This window comes from Pongo pygmaeus, chromosome 16, assembly GCF_028885625.2.
Source record: "Pongo pygmaeus isolate AG05252 chromosome 16, NHGRI_mPonPyg2-v2.0_pri, whole genome shotgun sequence".
NCBI classification, from domain to species: Eukaryota; Metazoa; Chordata; class Mammalia; order Primates; family Hominidae; genus Pongo; species Pongo pygmaeus.
In genome coordinates this window covers 64,559,993-64,573,470 of record NC_072389.2, presented here as the reverse complement: position 1 = coordinate 64,573,470, position 13,478 = coordinate 64,559,993, and the positions used below count along the sequence as shown (strand labels likewise).

Below are 13,478 nucleotides of genomic sequence, written 5' to 3'. Positions count from 1 at the left end.
CCCACCCAGTCTTAGTTCCAATGTTCTCATCTGTAAAATGGAGATGACAGAGTATGCCGCTCATGTAGCTGTGGAGTCCTTGAATGAAACTGTGTGGAAATCATCTAGGGTGACTTCTGCCCCATAGTGGGCACTCGGCTCACTACAGCTGTTTGCTGTCACCTTTATCATTCCAAGGCCTGGTTGAGGCGCAGCTGTCAGCATTCATTGGTAAAATGGCCGGACTCTTAAGACCTGCTAGAGACTGATGTGGTCCCTAAACAGCCCCAGCCCTTCTGGGCAAATCCAAGTCCTCATTAGCACACCTCACGTCCAGCTCCAGTCACTGTGGTTATTATCCTCTGCTCCGCTGCTCCTTGGTGAATCCTGAGATTGGTGAATCCTGAGACAGGAAGTCTATATTTTCTTGGAACTGAAAGTAGGGCAGCCCTCCTTCCACAGCAGCACAAGCCCAGCTCCTGCAGAAACTGGAAAATTCTGTTTAGAGGCTGCATGCCGAAATGCCGCACCGAACAACAGCAACAGCCGCCACCCACTCACTTGATCTGGCTTCCTAATAATATACTCTTTGGATCAAGTTGGGGAATAAGTGGAGAAGCATTGAATCGCTCATTCGATTCTCACAGGGACTGTAGCAAGGCAGGGCAAGGTCCAACTGAATACACTCAGATTCTCCTATTTCCCATTGTTTTCCATTAAAAGAAAAAAGGTATAGGTCATTTTATAGTGAGAATAAATGACATGCCACAGTAAGCGTTTCACATATTTGTTCATGAATCAGAGAAGCTGCTTCCTGTGCGTGTCATTGTCTAAACTGAGTGTCCCTGGAATAACAAGAAAAGTGTTGTTCAGGGATTGGGGCTTGGGGCTTGGCTCACATTTGTCTTCTCTCCATTCACAGCTATTTCTTTTAGAAGAGATGAGAGAGAGAAAGTATGATGGATATGCTCGAGTGATACAGAAATCATGGAGGAAATTCGTGGCCCGGAAGAAATACGTTCAAATGAGAGAAGAAGGTATTTTAGCAATTTTGTTTCATTCATTTTAACAAATCTGAAGAGTAAATTGGAGCTTGTGAAGTTCTAAGTTCCATTTTATTTTGCATATAATGTCACGCTAAAAATATTGCATCATTTAGAGTTTCTTTGTATATTTCCACAGTATTTTCCTCCCTTTTCTGACTGACTTATCCTTCTTCCATCTTCACCCTCTTGGGAATTGTAGCCTCAGACCTCTTATTGAACAAGAAGGAGAGAAGGAGAAACAGTATTAACAGGAACTTTATAGGGGATTATATTGGGATGGAAGAGCACCCAGAACTCCAGCAGTTCGTGGGCAAGAGGGAGAAGATTGATTTCGCAGACACAGTCACCAAGTATGACAGGAGGTTCAAGGTATGTGCTAACTGCCTGCCTCTGAGATCACCAAACAGATTCCTTATTTTTTTTAATAACTTGTTATTTTGCTTTTGTTGTTACCAAATCAGAATGTGTTCGTTGTAGAAAAATTTAGAGAAAATACAGTAAACCAAAAGAAAAACAGGCACCTATGCCCAGAAACAATCACTGTTAACATTCTGTGTATATCCATATCTTTCAGAATGTTTTTATGAAAACATACATTTGCGTATTTAGTTTTACAAAAAATGAGATATATATTACATGCTGTTTTATGTCCTGAAGTGGTTTTTTGTTTGTTTTTTAAATAATGCCAGGGAGAATTTTCGATAGTGATACAGGAAGCAATATAAGTTATTTTACATGGCTGCATAGTATTCCATTTGACAGTTGCTTTATTATTTTTAACCAATTTCTCATGAATCAATTTTTAGTGAGTTGGTTTTTCTTTTTTACTATCATAACTTCAATGAGCATCTTTTCACACATCTTTGTGTATCTATCTGTCTCCTAATATTTTTAGAAGAAATTGATAGGAGTGAAATCGTTGAATCAAAGGATTCAGAATATCAAGTAATATTGCAGAGTATCCTCATCCATTTTCCCAGGGTGGCAGATAAGTAAGGCTTTTCTAGCCACAGGAGGAACAGTTGATTTTTTACCTCCTCCTTTAGATACCTTTTGATAAAGTCTTGGTCCCAATAGAAAAATCTGAAGCTTCAGAAGCTCATGGACCCATTAAGAGCTTTTGGTTTTTTGCCAGGGGCAGGGAGGTCAAGAAAAAAATTTAATGAAATAAACAATGGAAGCATGATGTTGTTTTGCTAAAACCAAACCATTCCTTGCAACCTGTGCATGGCACCAGCTGCTGTGACGGCAGCCCTGGATGCACACAGGGGTGCTTAGCTCTCGCAGCGGTACTCATTAGAAAGTAGTTACCCACAAATTCCCAAGTAGATTTATATTAGATTATTGAGAATTATCATTCAAATGACAATATATCAGTATTTTAAAAAGAAAATTTTATGAACTCCCAAGAAAATATATGCAGACGCTGCCCCCTGTTTAGAAACATGCTATAGTGCATCGTTGGTAAGTTCACCACAGGTGTTGGTGACTTTCCCTTTACACCTGCTGTCCTGATACATCAGGTGACTCCATATGAGTTTGCCAGTTTTTAAGTCAAAAAGAGTCAAATGTCATCATTTTTTACATGTCATCCTAATAATCATGAACAATGCCCTCTTTCACTGTCATGGGGCCCGGTCATGTGATGAATGGAACGGCCTCTCAACGGTAGTGAAGATTGACTGTCCAGGGCAGCTTCCCACTGTCGTGGTAACAGCGGTCCGCTGTGTGAATCGCTGTCATCACATTGACTATGTCTGTCCACCTTTTTTTGAGACGGAGTCTCGCTCTGTCACCCAGGCTGGAGTGCAGTGGTGCAATCTCGGCTCACTGCAACCTCCACCTCCCAGGTTAAAGCGATTCTCCTGCCTCAGCCTCCCAAGTAGCTGAGATTACAGGCACCCACCACCACGCCAAGCTAATTTTTGTATTTTCAGTAGAAACGGGGTTTCACCATGTTGGTCAGGCTGGTCTCGAACTCCTGACCTCAGGTGATCCACCCGCCTCGGCCTCCCAAAGTGCTGGGATTCCAGGTGTGAGCCACCGTGCCTGTCCTGTCCAGCTTCTTAAAGCTCCTCTCCTTACAGGGTGTAAAGCGAGACCTGCTTCTTACCCCAAAGTGCTTGTACTTAATCGGACGAGAAAAAGTCAAACAGGGCCCAGACAAGGGCCTGGTGAAAGAAGTCCTGAAGCGGAAAATCGAGATAGAACGGATCTTGTCTGTGTCCCTCAGGTGAGTGGTGGAGGTGCAGAGGCAGGACTGCCCCTTCTCGCCTTAGCATCATAGTCCGCTGTTCCAAACAGCCAGGAGGAAGGCCCCGGCTGTCAAAATCATGATCAAGAGAATGGAATTTCCCTTCGTCCCAAAGGGAAGACTCCCTAGTCTCAGCGAGTCTTGATAGGTCAGGAAGAAGGTACCAAGAAAACGTTGCCTCTGGACAGCTCCTCTAATCAAGGGGGACCCAGCTCTATTGTAACTGTAACGTGTTAGAAATGAACCCGGTATATGGAACACCTTAGAGAATAATTTCTCTTGTTGCAGTGGAGCCAAGGATTCAGAGCCCTGTCCCCCAGTCCACCTCACCCAGGTTGGAGGCCTCACCCATTTCCCTGAGCAGAGGGTCCTGAAAGGGAAGTTTCTTTGGGACTTCCTTAGGTAGTGCAAGTTGGTCTCCATTCTCTGTAGCCCTGGAGTGATCGCGAGATGCTCTCTTCGCTCTAATTCTCAGGCAGTGGGGAGTGGTGTTTGCTTCCGCAAGGCCTCAGGAAGGGCCCTTGCTCTTCCCGGCAGCACCTTGGCTTCCTCTCGGCAGAAGGGCTCCTCTGCCGGCTGTCAACATCTCCTCCATCAGTGGGACCTAGGCTAGGAGTTCTTAGCACAGGAGGTCTTCCCGTGCTAAGAAGTCCTCCCCTGCCAAGAACTCCCAGACTAGGAGTCCTCCCATGCTAAGTCCTCACGAAGTCCTCCCATGGTAAGAACTCCTAGACTAAGTTCTGCTGACACAGGAAATCCTTGCAATCCATGAAGATTAAGAATGGAAGAAAGGCCACCTTGAGCCCCATAGCTTCCTCCAAGAATCGTGTCCCTGGGCCTCTGAGGCTAACACTACTTTAGTCAGGAAAAGCTTTGGGCCTTTGCATTAGAGATGTTCTGCTCTCACGTGAACATGGAATTGGGACGCCTGTCAAACTCTTACTCCACACAGAAGACAAAACTGCTGCACTCAGGAAAAAGCAGGGGTTTTATGTGCTCAGGCGTCTGACCTACCGAGCTGGAAATCCTAGCACCAGTCTGATAATCCAAAACAGATTTCTAGTTGCATCCATTCTTGCCTGTGTCTCTGTGGTTTCTGATTCTATCTGTTCCTAATTTCCCTGGATAAAGGGCCGGGCGGTGCAGTGCAGTTAAGTATTTAAAACATGCCAACTCAGGATGTGGTAAAGTTGCTAAGCAGATGAGTCCACAGTGTCCATTTTGCAGCCCCACCTCAGGTAGGTTTCAAGGCTATTGGTTTGTTTTGTTTTGTTTTGTTTTTTAAAAAAAAAAAAAAAGCTCTAGGCGCTGACTGATTTTCTGAAGGCCTTCCTGAACATTCAGCTCACTGGCTGGGTCCCAACCTGAGCGGGGCAGTGCCTGCTGGCCACACTCTTCCTGGCTAGCTGGAGCCTGAGGCTGCCGTGGAAACCCAACAGGAAGCTCCTTCTTTGTTTGTCATTGCATGGGGACCTGCTATGCCTGGACTAAGCCAGGTTGGCCACAACGTGCTTGGCAGGCACCGCAGGTGAAAGTCGGGCAACCACAGCTCTAGGGCGTGTGTAGTCGCTGTGCTGAGAGTGACTTGTTCTTTCTGTTATTGCCCAGGTCTGTCTTCAGTCCCTCAGACGCCTGGTGGAGTGCTCATGACTGGGACCGTAAATTATCCTAATTGAGCTACATTTGTGTGGTTATTTTGTTTTGTTTTGTTTTTTTAGACAGAGTCTCGCTCTGTCACCCAGGCTGGAGTGCAGTGGTGTGATCTCAGCTCGCTGCAACTTCTGCCTCCCAGGTCCAAGTGATTCTCCTGCCTCAGGCTCCCCAGTAGCTGGGATTACAGGCCTGCGCCACCACCCCTGGCTAATGTTTGTATTTTTAGTAGAGACAAGGTTTCACCATGTTGGCCAGGCTCGTCTTGAACTCCCGACTTCAAGTAATCCACTCATCTTGGCCTCCCAAAGTGCTGGGATTAGAGTCGTGAGCCACCGTGCCTCGCCTTGAACTACACTTTTATCAAGCACTTCGACACTTACTATCTTATTTATAAGTCCTTGAGGGGGTTGTCAAGCAGGGACTGTAGGGACTGTTCACACTCAAATTTCTTCCTTTTATTGTTTTTTGTTTGTTTGTTTGTTTGTTGTCTTCTCTTACAGCCTCTGGGGATATAATCTCTCATGGTAGCACCAGCTTCTTTTTCTTCTTCCTCTTCAGTATTCGTCATCTGGAAGGTTCCTTTCTTGTGGTCTTTCCTTTTTAAAGGCTGTAGTAAGATGAGGTACTTAGCCTAAAAGTTTTTATGACTCTAAGGAAAAAAAAAGAAAGTGTGAGTCATTTGAACTTGTGATGTCTGTGTATTGCAGTCACTGAACCTCACACTTGCCAAGATGAATAATAGTGTCCCCTCGTTTCTTTATACTTGAGTTAGGCCAGTAATCAGAACCAAGTTAGGCAAGCAAACAGAGGGTGATGTGTGTGCAGAATCGAACGCAGAGTGGAAATTAATTCTGGTACCAGACTACTGAACGTGTGTGTGTGTTCTCAAAATATTTCAGTACTGGCATAGAGAAAGATTTTAACAGTTGTCTTGTACTTCAGGAAAAAAGCTGCAGCATCTGTATGTGTTTTTAAGAATTTCTGAGATTGACCAGTTGACTATTGGCTGGAATTATATCAACATATGGCCTCCTCGTTACGATTTATCAAAGTATCCCATAAGCTTGATCTTAGCCCATCTCTAGCTCTTACAACTAATGTCAGTGCACAGTGGGCCTACAGCTCCCTATTCAAACCAACCAACCAACCATTCAGTAACAGTTATGAGACAACGAGGGAAATGTGAGCATGATTAAATATTTGGTATGAAGAATTTATTGTTTATTTCTGTAGGTGTGATAATGTTTGTGTGGTTAATTTTAATATAAAGAGACTTTATCTTTTAGTGATATATACTGAAACATTTGAGGATGAAATAAAGGCTGAGCACAGTGACCCACGCCTGTAATCCCAGCACTTTGGGAGACCAAGGCAGGAGGCTCACTTGACCCCAGGAGGTTTGGGACCCACCTGGGCAACAGAGTAAGACCCCATCTCTACAAAAAATGTGAAAATTAGCCAGGAGTGGTGGTACGTGCCCATGGTCCCAGCTACTCAGGAAACTGAGGTGGGAGGATTGCTTGAGCCCAGCAGGTCAAGGCTGCAATGAGTCATGATCATACCACTGCACTCCAGCCTGGGCAGCAGAGTGAGACCCTATCTCAAATAAAAATAATATCATAGTTTTTACTTTGGTTTAAAATAACCTGGAAGTTATTTTAAAGTGGAAGCAGTGAGAGTGAGGTTGTAGATAATTGTGATTATCCGTGAATTGGTGCTTGAAATCTGACATGTGGTGGTTCATTCTATACTATTTATTTTTTTGAGACAGGGTCTCACTTTGCCACCCAGGCTGGAGTGCAATGGCGCAATCTCGGCTCACTGCAGCCTCGACCTCCAGGTTCAAGCGATCCTCCCACCTCAGCCTCCTAAGTATCTAGACTACAAGCACGCACCCCCACTTCTGGCTAATTTTTGTTTTTGTAGAGACAGGGTTTCCCCATGTTACTCAGGCTGGTCTCCAACTCCTGGGCTCATGGGAGCTACCCACCTCAGCTTCCCAAAGTGCTAGGATTACAGGCATGAGCCACTGCGCCCAGCCCTACTACCCTACTTGTTTACAATTTAGAATTTTCCATAATAAAATGTTTTTCTAATCCTCCAGTAGACATTAAATTTTTAGAAGTCTTTATCTTTTCTAAACATACAGATATATGTCTAGTTAAATTATGCTTAAAAATTTTTTTGAAGTTTTCATTTACAAGAAAAAATAGGATCCCAACAGGTAAAAATAGGGCCAATAGCTCAGAGAGATATTAAGACTATAGTTTGTCAAAGGGACTCCAGGATAATTTGATCAGGAAAAATCCTTATTTAAATAAAAATTAGGTTGGGTGTGGTGGCTCACACCTGTAATCCCAGCACTTTGGGAGGCCGAGGTGGGCCGATTGCTTGAGGTCAGGAGTTCAAGACCAGCCTGGCCAACATGACAAAACCCCCTCTCTACTAAAAATACAAAAAAATTAGTTGAGCATGGTGGTGCATGCCTGTAATCCCAGCTACTTAGGAGGCTGTGGCAGGAGAATCACTTGAGCCTGGGAGGCGGAGGGTGCAGTGAGCCGAGATCACACCACTGCACTCCAGCCTGGGTGACAGAGCAAGACTCCATCTCAAAAAAATAAATAAATAAAAATTAAAGTGAAACACTGATGCTTGCATTTCTGGCTTCATTGGAGACGTGGGAAGAATGTCAGGAGGTGACACACCAATACAGAGTTGAGACACGGGACTTCTGAGCGTATGGTGGCTGCTGGCAGAAGGCCATGCCTGGGTTTTTGAAGGATCCTCCCAGAATTGCTTCTTGTTCAAGTACTGGCCTGGCCCCACTCTTACTTGAAAAATTCAATTGCAGGAAGGGTGACGACAGATATAATGACCCATGTTCTTGGCTTTGCTATTGTAGGTGTTGAGTTTGGTGCCATGGAAGCTCTTATTTGGGGCTCTCTGATGAGGCTTCTCATTTTTCTTCTCATTCTGGTTAGCTGATCACCAGAAGGATGAGACCAAAAGTTGTGTGGCTGTCCGTCTGGATTAATAGATTTTCCAGTACTTATCTCCAATTGGAAAAACAACCCGTAAGACAGTGCTTTTAGACAGAGGCACCAGCTCCCTGGTCACAACATTCTTGCCCAGAATGTTTCCTTGCCTGAATCCCCTAAACTTTCTGGCAATACAAACAGCCCACTTCACTGCCTGTCCTGGTGACCTGAAGCATTACTGGCATCTTGACTTGCTGTGGCCTGTAAGCATTGGGAACCTGGAAGTTGTCAACATCATGGGATTGAGCACCTACCTGGTGCTGAGCCCTGGTATTCGAAGGTGAACGAGGCACAGTCACTGCCTCAGGAAGCTCCTCTCATTCTGGAAGGGGGAACAGACAGCTGAGTAAACATGTGCCTTACTACAAGTGTTCCCAGCGTGATTTAAAGGATACTCCTGGGACACAAAAGAGGCGAGTGGGTCTTTGCACCTGCGGGTCAGGTGAAGCTTCTTTGAGCCGGACACATCACTGCTGAGGCCTGCATCTGCATCCGGGCTTTCTCAGAGGAGTTAAGAAGGTTCTGAAACTGGTGCCATTGGTTTCTCTGAGTGGTAGAATTCTGGGCAAGTTTTATTTTCTTCTTGATTCGCCTCCGTATCTTCCAGTTGACTAAAAGCAGCATATATTTCATAATCAGGAAAGATTTTTATAAAAGCTTAAATAAAGGCAGGGCTATCCTTGGAAATTGCCTTTTCAGCTTTAAAAAAAAAAAAAATCCTTCAGGACTTTCCTTGGTGTTTTGTAACTAACATTTCTGTGAAAAGATATATTGGTTAAGAGAGTAAAACAAGATTTTCTAGTGTTGTCAGCAATACAACAGTAAGCCGCAAAGACGGAGGAATAAAAAAACAAGGTCAGATCCAAACCAGAGACTAGGAAGAGGTCTTTCAACACAGCTTACAGCATCAAACATCTGTAAGGAATTGCAGCATAGGAATAAGTCAGGGGTGAAGTCCAAAGATAAGTCTGACTTTTTAGAATAAACAAACACAAAAGCTTTGTTTTCAGGTCCAGGAGCATGGGCTAAGGAGAGCAGAATGAGCTGAGACCCTGGCCTGGGTGAAGGTGGTCTGCCTAGCTCCAATGCCTGGATCACTGAAGGGAGGGAATTTTGGAGTTGATGGTTAAAGTCAAAGTGTCCAAACACATCTCTTCTCATTTCTAGATTCATGCTGATAATTGACCATGAAGTTTTGGTCCGCTTGCTTTTTTCGTTATAATAGTAATGAAACTCCTACTAAATCTAAGCACATTAAACCACTCAAGGTGACTTGTGTTGGGCTCATTTAGCCCTGTTGAATAATCACCACCCTGCCACAGTTCAGCCAGGCCACCAGGCATGACCAGACATGCCAAAGAAAGCTTTGAGCAAACAACCAAAACAGGAAGGCGTTTCATTCCTCACCCCAAAGGCCAAAAAGTGGAGCTTCTTGTTTTACTCTGGTCTGTTGCATGCACTCTACCTAATGCAGCCGGGTTCTTACACCTGGGCTAGGGTGCTAGGAGGCTTAGACTTTATTAATTCAAAATGACTTGGAAGAGGTCTTTTGAGCAGCTTTTCGTAAGTGCTTTTTGGGGTTTTGGATTGCTGGCTGTACCTTTAAAGGGAAGGAGGAGGTGTTTGTTCCCAGGCACTGTAGAACTGGCATGTTGGCCGTGAATTGCCTTTGCATGCGCTGTTGAGTGACGGAGATGAAAACCGTCTGTTGTTTAAACCACTGGTTGTCAGGGTTTATCCTTGATCCCAGCTATCACAGGAGTGGGCAAGAAGCATGGCTATGATGCGTGGATGTCTGAAAACAAACATCTGAGGTAATGATAATGACCAAGTGCTCCACCCAAATGGCCATTATTTGTCCAAAAAACATTGTAAAGTGTTCTCACTTCACATCCAAGGGCAACTCTTTGGCTGTTCTTCAGCAAGCTGGCCATGAAAGGACCAAGCTCCTTTCCCCTGACACTGGCCTCTTGCTTCCAGTGACCCCCATTCACCGCCCCGCCCCACCCCCATGGTTTGCGCGTGCTGCCGTTCTGCACCTTCCTTTCCAATTGTGCTGTGGTTCCTTTGACCTCTTTTTCTCCTGTGGATTACCAAGCCCCTTTCCTGTAGGAGGACTGAAAGTGGGTAATTTGTAAACAGTAAGAATTTAATTGTTACAGTTCTAGAGACCGGGAAGTCCAAGGTTAAACAAGGTGCAGGCAGATCTGGTGTCTGGTGAAGGCCCACTGTCTTCTTCATAGATGGCGCCTTTTGTTGTGTCCTCACATGGGAGAATGACAGAAAGGGCAAACCACTCCGTCATACCTCTTCTGTAAGATCACTAATCCAATTCTTGAGGACCTCTTCCTTGTAACTTAATCACCTCCTTAAGGCCACACTTCTTAATACTAGCACATTGGTGAATAAGTTTCAACATCAGACCAAGGTAGAGGCTATGGCTACAGCTACTGGCTCCATCAGCTCTGGGTCACTAGCTCCCTGTCTCAGTCTGGAGAGAAGGTTCCTGACAAGCCTGGGATAGTCCCCCAAGATTCTCTGCCCAAGGGAGCCCTGTGATTCCAAGAAGGGCCCAACCCCTACCTTGACCTGTGAATGGGGCTGAACAGGGATACCACAGGAGTTTCCTTCTAAATGGGTCAGATTTTACATGGAAGAAGGATCCTGGGTCTCGAAGATTCTCTACAGTTCAGTCCTCTGTGTGATCCCCTTGCCTCATCATCTGGCTTTGTCACAGCCACAGTAATCCCACTGGTGCAGTGACACCAGGTGCTCCGAGAGCAGAGCAGAGCTCCTGAGCGACGCTGCAGGGCTCTGTGTATACAAAGAACCATGTCTGTGGCACTTGGAGAGACTAAAATGTTACCATGGTCAATTCACTGAAGCAGGTTTGCCTAATTTGTTTCTAATGCCTGGGAAAATGCTTACAATCCCTAATGAAATCTCATTCTTCAAAGGGTTGCCTTCGGTATTTGGCAGTGGTACTTGGAGATACTCGTAAACTTATATATTATAGGCCTTTGGGGTGGTGGCCCCATTCACCTGAGTGATAAATCTAACAGGGAATGCACATTCTCAATTACATACATGTTGTTGCTTTCTACCAAGCCTAGCCAGGCCTGAAGATGGAACTTTGTCTCATCAGCCTGCCCTGACCACCAAGCGTTTCCTCGGAGCCGGGTCTGCCTCAGCATCTGTCTTCCATCACCCTATAGCTTCTAACACCTGCTCCCCTCCAGGCATAAATTTCTCCACAATCCCACCCTGTCCAAACATGCAGTTCCCGCAAAGGTGTGTTCTTTCCTTGTCTAACAAAACTCATTAGCTTGAAGGTGATGATTTTTGCTTGTTTGCTGTTTGTCCATCTGGCCTTTGCATCTCTGAACTTGGACATCTCTGTACATGCTAGTAGCTCCTGGCCTGCAGTATCCACAGAGCACTGTTTGCCAGAAGGTTCTTAATAGGTACCTTGAAGTCCAGGACATTGGCTTCCCTCTTGATAACCAAGCTTATGATTCTTCAAATTCAAATTTACTACAATAGCTACAACCAGATCATAAATTATACTCACTTGGAACGTAAATGTAGAGTTATCCCTTTTCAGCTGCATTTTATTCATAACTTTCTAGATTTTTATGATCTTAAAAACACAAGATGGATTTGAAAATGGATTTTTGCTCCCTCTCCCTCTTCCTCTCCGGTCTCCCTCTCCCTCTCCCTCTCCGGTCTCCCTCTCCCTCTCCCTCTCCGTCTCCCTCTCCGTCTCCCTCTCCCCTTTCTTCAGTCTCCCTCTCCTTCTTTTTTCATTCTCCCTCTGTTGCCGAAGCTGGACTGTACTGCCGTGATCTCAGCTCGCTGCAGCCTCCCTGCCTCGGGCTCCTGTGACTCCTGCCTCGGCCTGCGGAGTGCCTGGGATTACAGGCGTGCGCCGCCACGCCTGAATGGTTTTTGTATTTTTGGTGGAGACGGAGTTTCGCCGTGTTGACCGGGCTGGTCTCCAGCTCCTGGCCTCAAGTGATCTGCCTGCCTCGGCTTCCCGAGGTGCTGGGATTGCAGACGGAGTCTCGCTCACTCAGTGCTCAATGGTGCTCAGGCTGGAGTGCAGTGGCGTGATCTCGGCTCGCTACAACCTCCACCTACCAGCCTCCTGCCTTGGCCTCTTAAAGTGCTAAGATTACAGCCTCTGCCCTGCCGCCACCCCGTCTAGGAAGTGAGGAGCGTCTCTGCCTGGCCGCCCATCGTCTGGGATGTGAGGAGCCCCTCTGCCCGGCTGCCCCATCTGGGAAGTGAGGAGTGCCTCTGCCCGGCCGCCACCCCGTCTGGGAGGAAGTGAGGAGCACCTCTGCCCGGCTGCCCCGTCTGGGAGATGAGCACCTCTGCCGGCTGCCCCGTCTGGGAGGTGAGGAGCGCCTCTGCCCGGCTGCCCCATCTGGGAAGTGAGGAGCGCCTCTGCCCGGCCGCCACCCTGTATGGGAAGTGAGGAGCGCCTCTGCCCGGCCACCCCGTCTGGGAGGTGAGGAGCGCCTCTGCCCGGCCGCCCCGTCTGGGAGGTGAGGAGCGCCTCTGCCCGGCCGCCCCGTCTGGGAGGTGAGGAGCGCCTCTGCCCGGCCGCCCCGTCTGGGAGGTGAGTGCCTCTGCCCGGCCGCCCCGTCTGGGAGGTGAGGAGCGCCTCTGCCCGGCCGCCACCCCGTCTGGGAGGAAGTGAGGAGCACCTCTGCCCGGCCGCCCTATCTGGGAAGTGAGGAGCGCCTCTGCCTGGCCACCCCGTCTGGGAAGTGAGGAGCGCCTCTGCCTGGCCACCCCATCTGCGAGGTGAGGAGCGCCTCTGCCTGGCCGCCACCCCGTCTGGGAGGAAGTGAGGAGCACCTCTGCCCGGCCGCCCCGTCTGGGAAGTGAGGAGCGCCTCTGCCCGGCCACCCCGTCTGGGAAGTGAGGAGTGCCTCTGCCCGGCCACCCCATCTGGGAGGTGAGGAGTGCCTCTGCCTGGCCGCCACCCCGTCTGGGAGGAAGTGAGGAGCGCCTCTGCCCGGCTGCCCCATCTGGGAAGTGAGGAGCGCCTCTGCCCAGCCGCCACCCCATCTGGGAAGTGAGGACCACCTCTGCCTGGCCACCCCGTCTGGGAGGTGAGGAGCGCCTCTGCCCGGCCGCCCAGTCTGGGAAGTGAGGAGCGCTCTGCCTGGCTGCCACCCCGTCTGGGAGGAAGTGAGGAGCGTCTCTGCCCGGCCGCCCCGTCTGAGAAGTGAGGAGCGCCTCTGCCCGGCTGCCCCGTCTGGGAGATGAGGAGCGCCTCTGCCTGGCTGCCACCCCGTCTGGGAGGAAGTGAGGAGCGCCTCTGCCCGGCCGCCCCGTCTGGGAGGTGAGGAGTGCCTCTGCCCAGCCGCCCTGTCTGGGAGGTGAGGAGCGCCTCTGCCCAGCCGCCCTGTCTGGGAGGTGTACCCAACAGCTCCGAAGAGACAGCGACCATCGGGAGCGGGCCATGAGGACGATGGCGGTTTTGTTGAAAAGAAG

General features: G+C 48.0%; 1 protein-coding gene across 1 annotated transcript in view; it reads left to right on the top strand.

Moving 5' to 3' along the window:
- The window catches only part of MYO1E (myosin IE), a 238,128-nt gene that overhangs the window by 197,140 nt on the left and 27,510 nt on the right, over positions 1 to 13,478 (top strand). Inside the window, exons 20-22 of the mRNA XM_054451269.2 lie at positions 902 to 1,016; positions 1,225 to 1,394; positions 3,113 to 3,258. Coding sequence (XP_054307244.1) covers positions 902 to 1,016; positions 1,225 to 1,394; positions 3,113 to 3,258 — 431 coding nt within the window. The remainder of the gene's footprint in view (positions 1 to 901; positions 1,017 to 1,224; positions 1,395 to 3,112; positions 3,259 to 13,478) is intronic.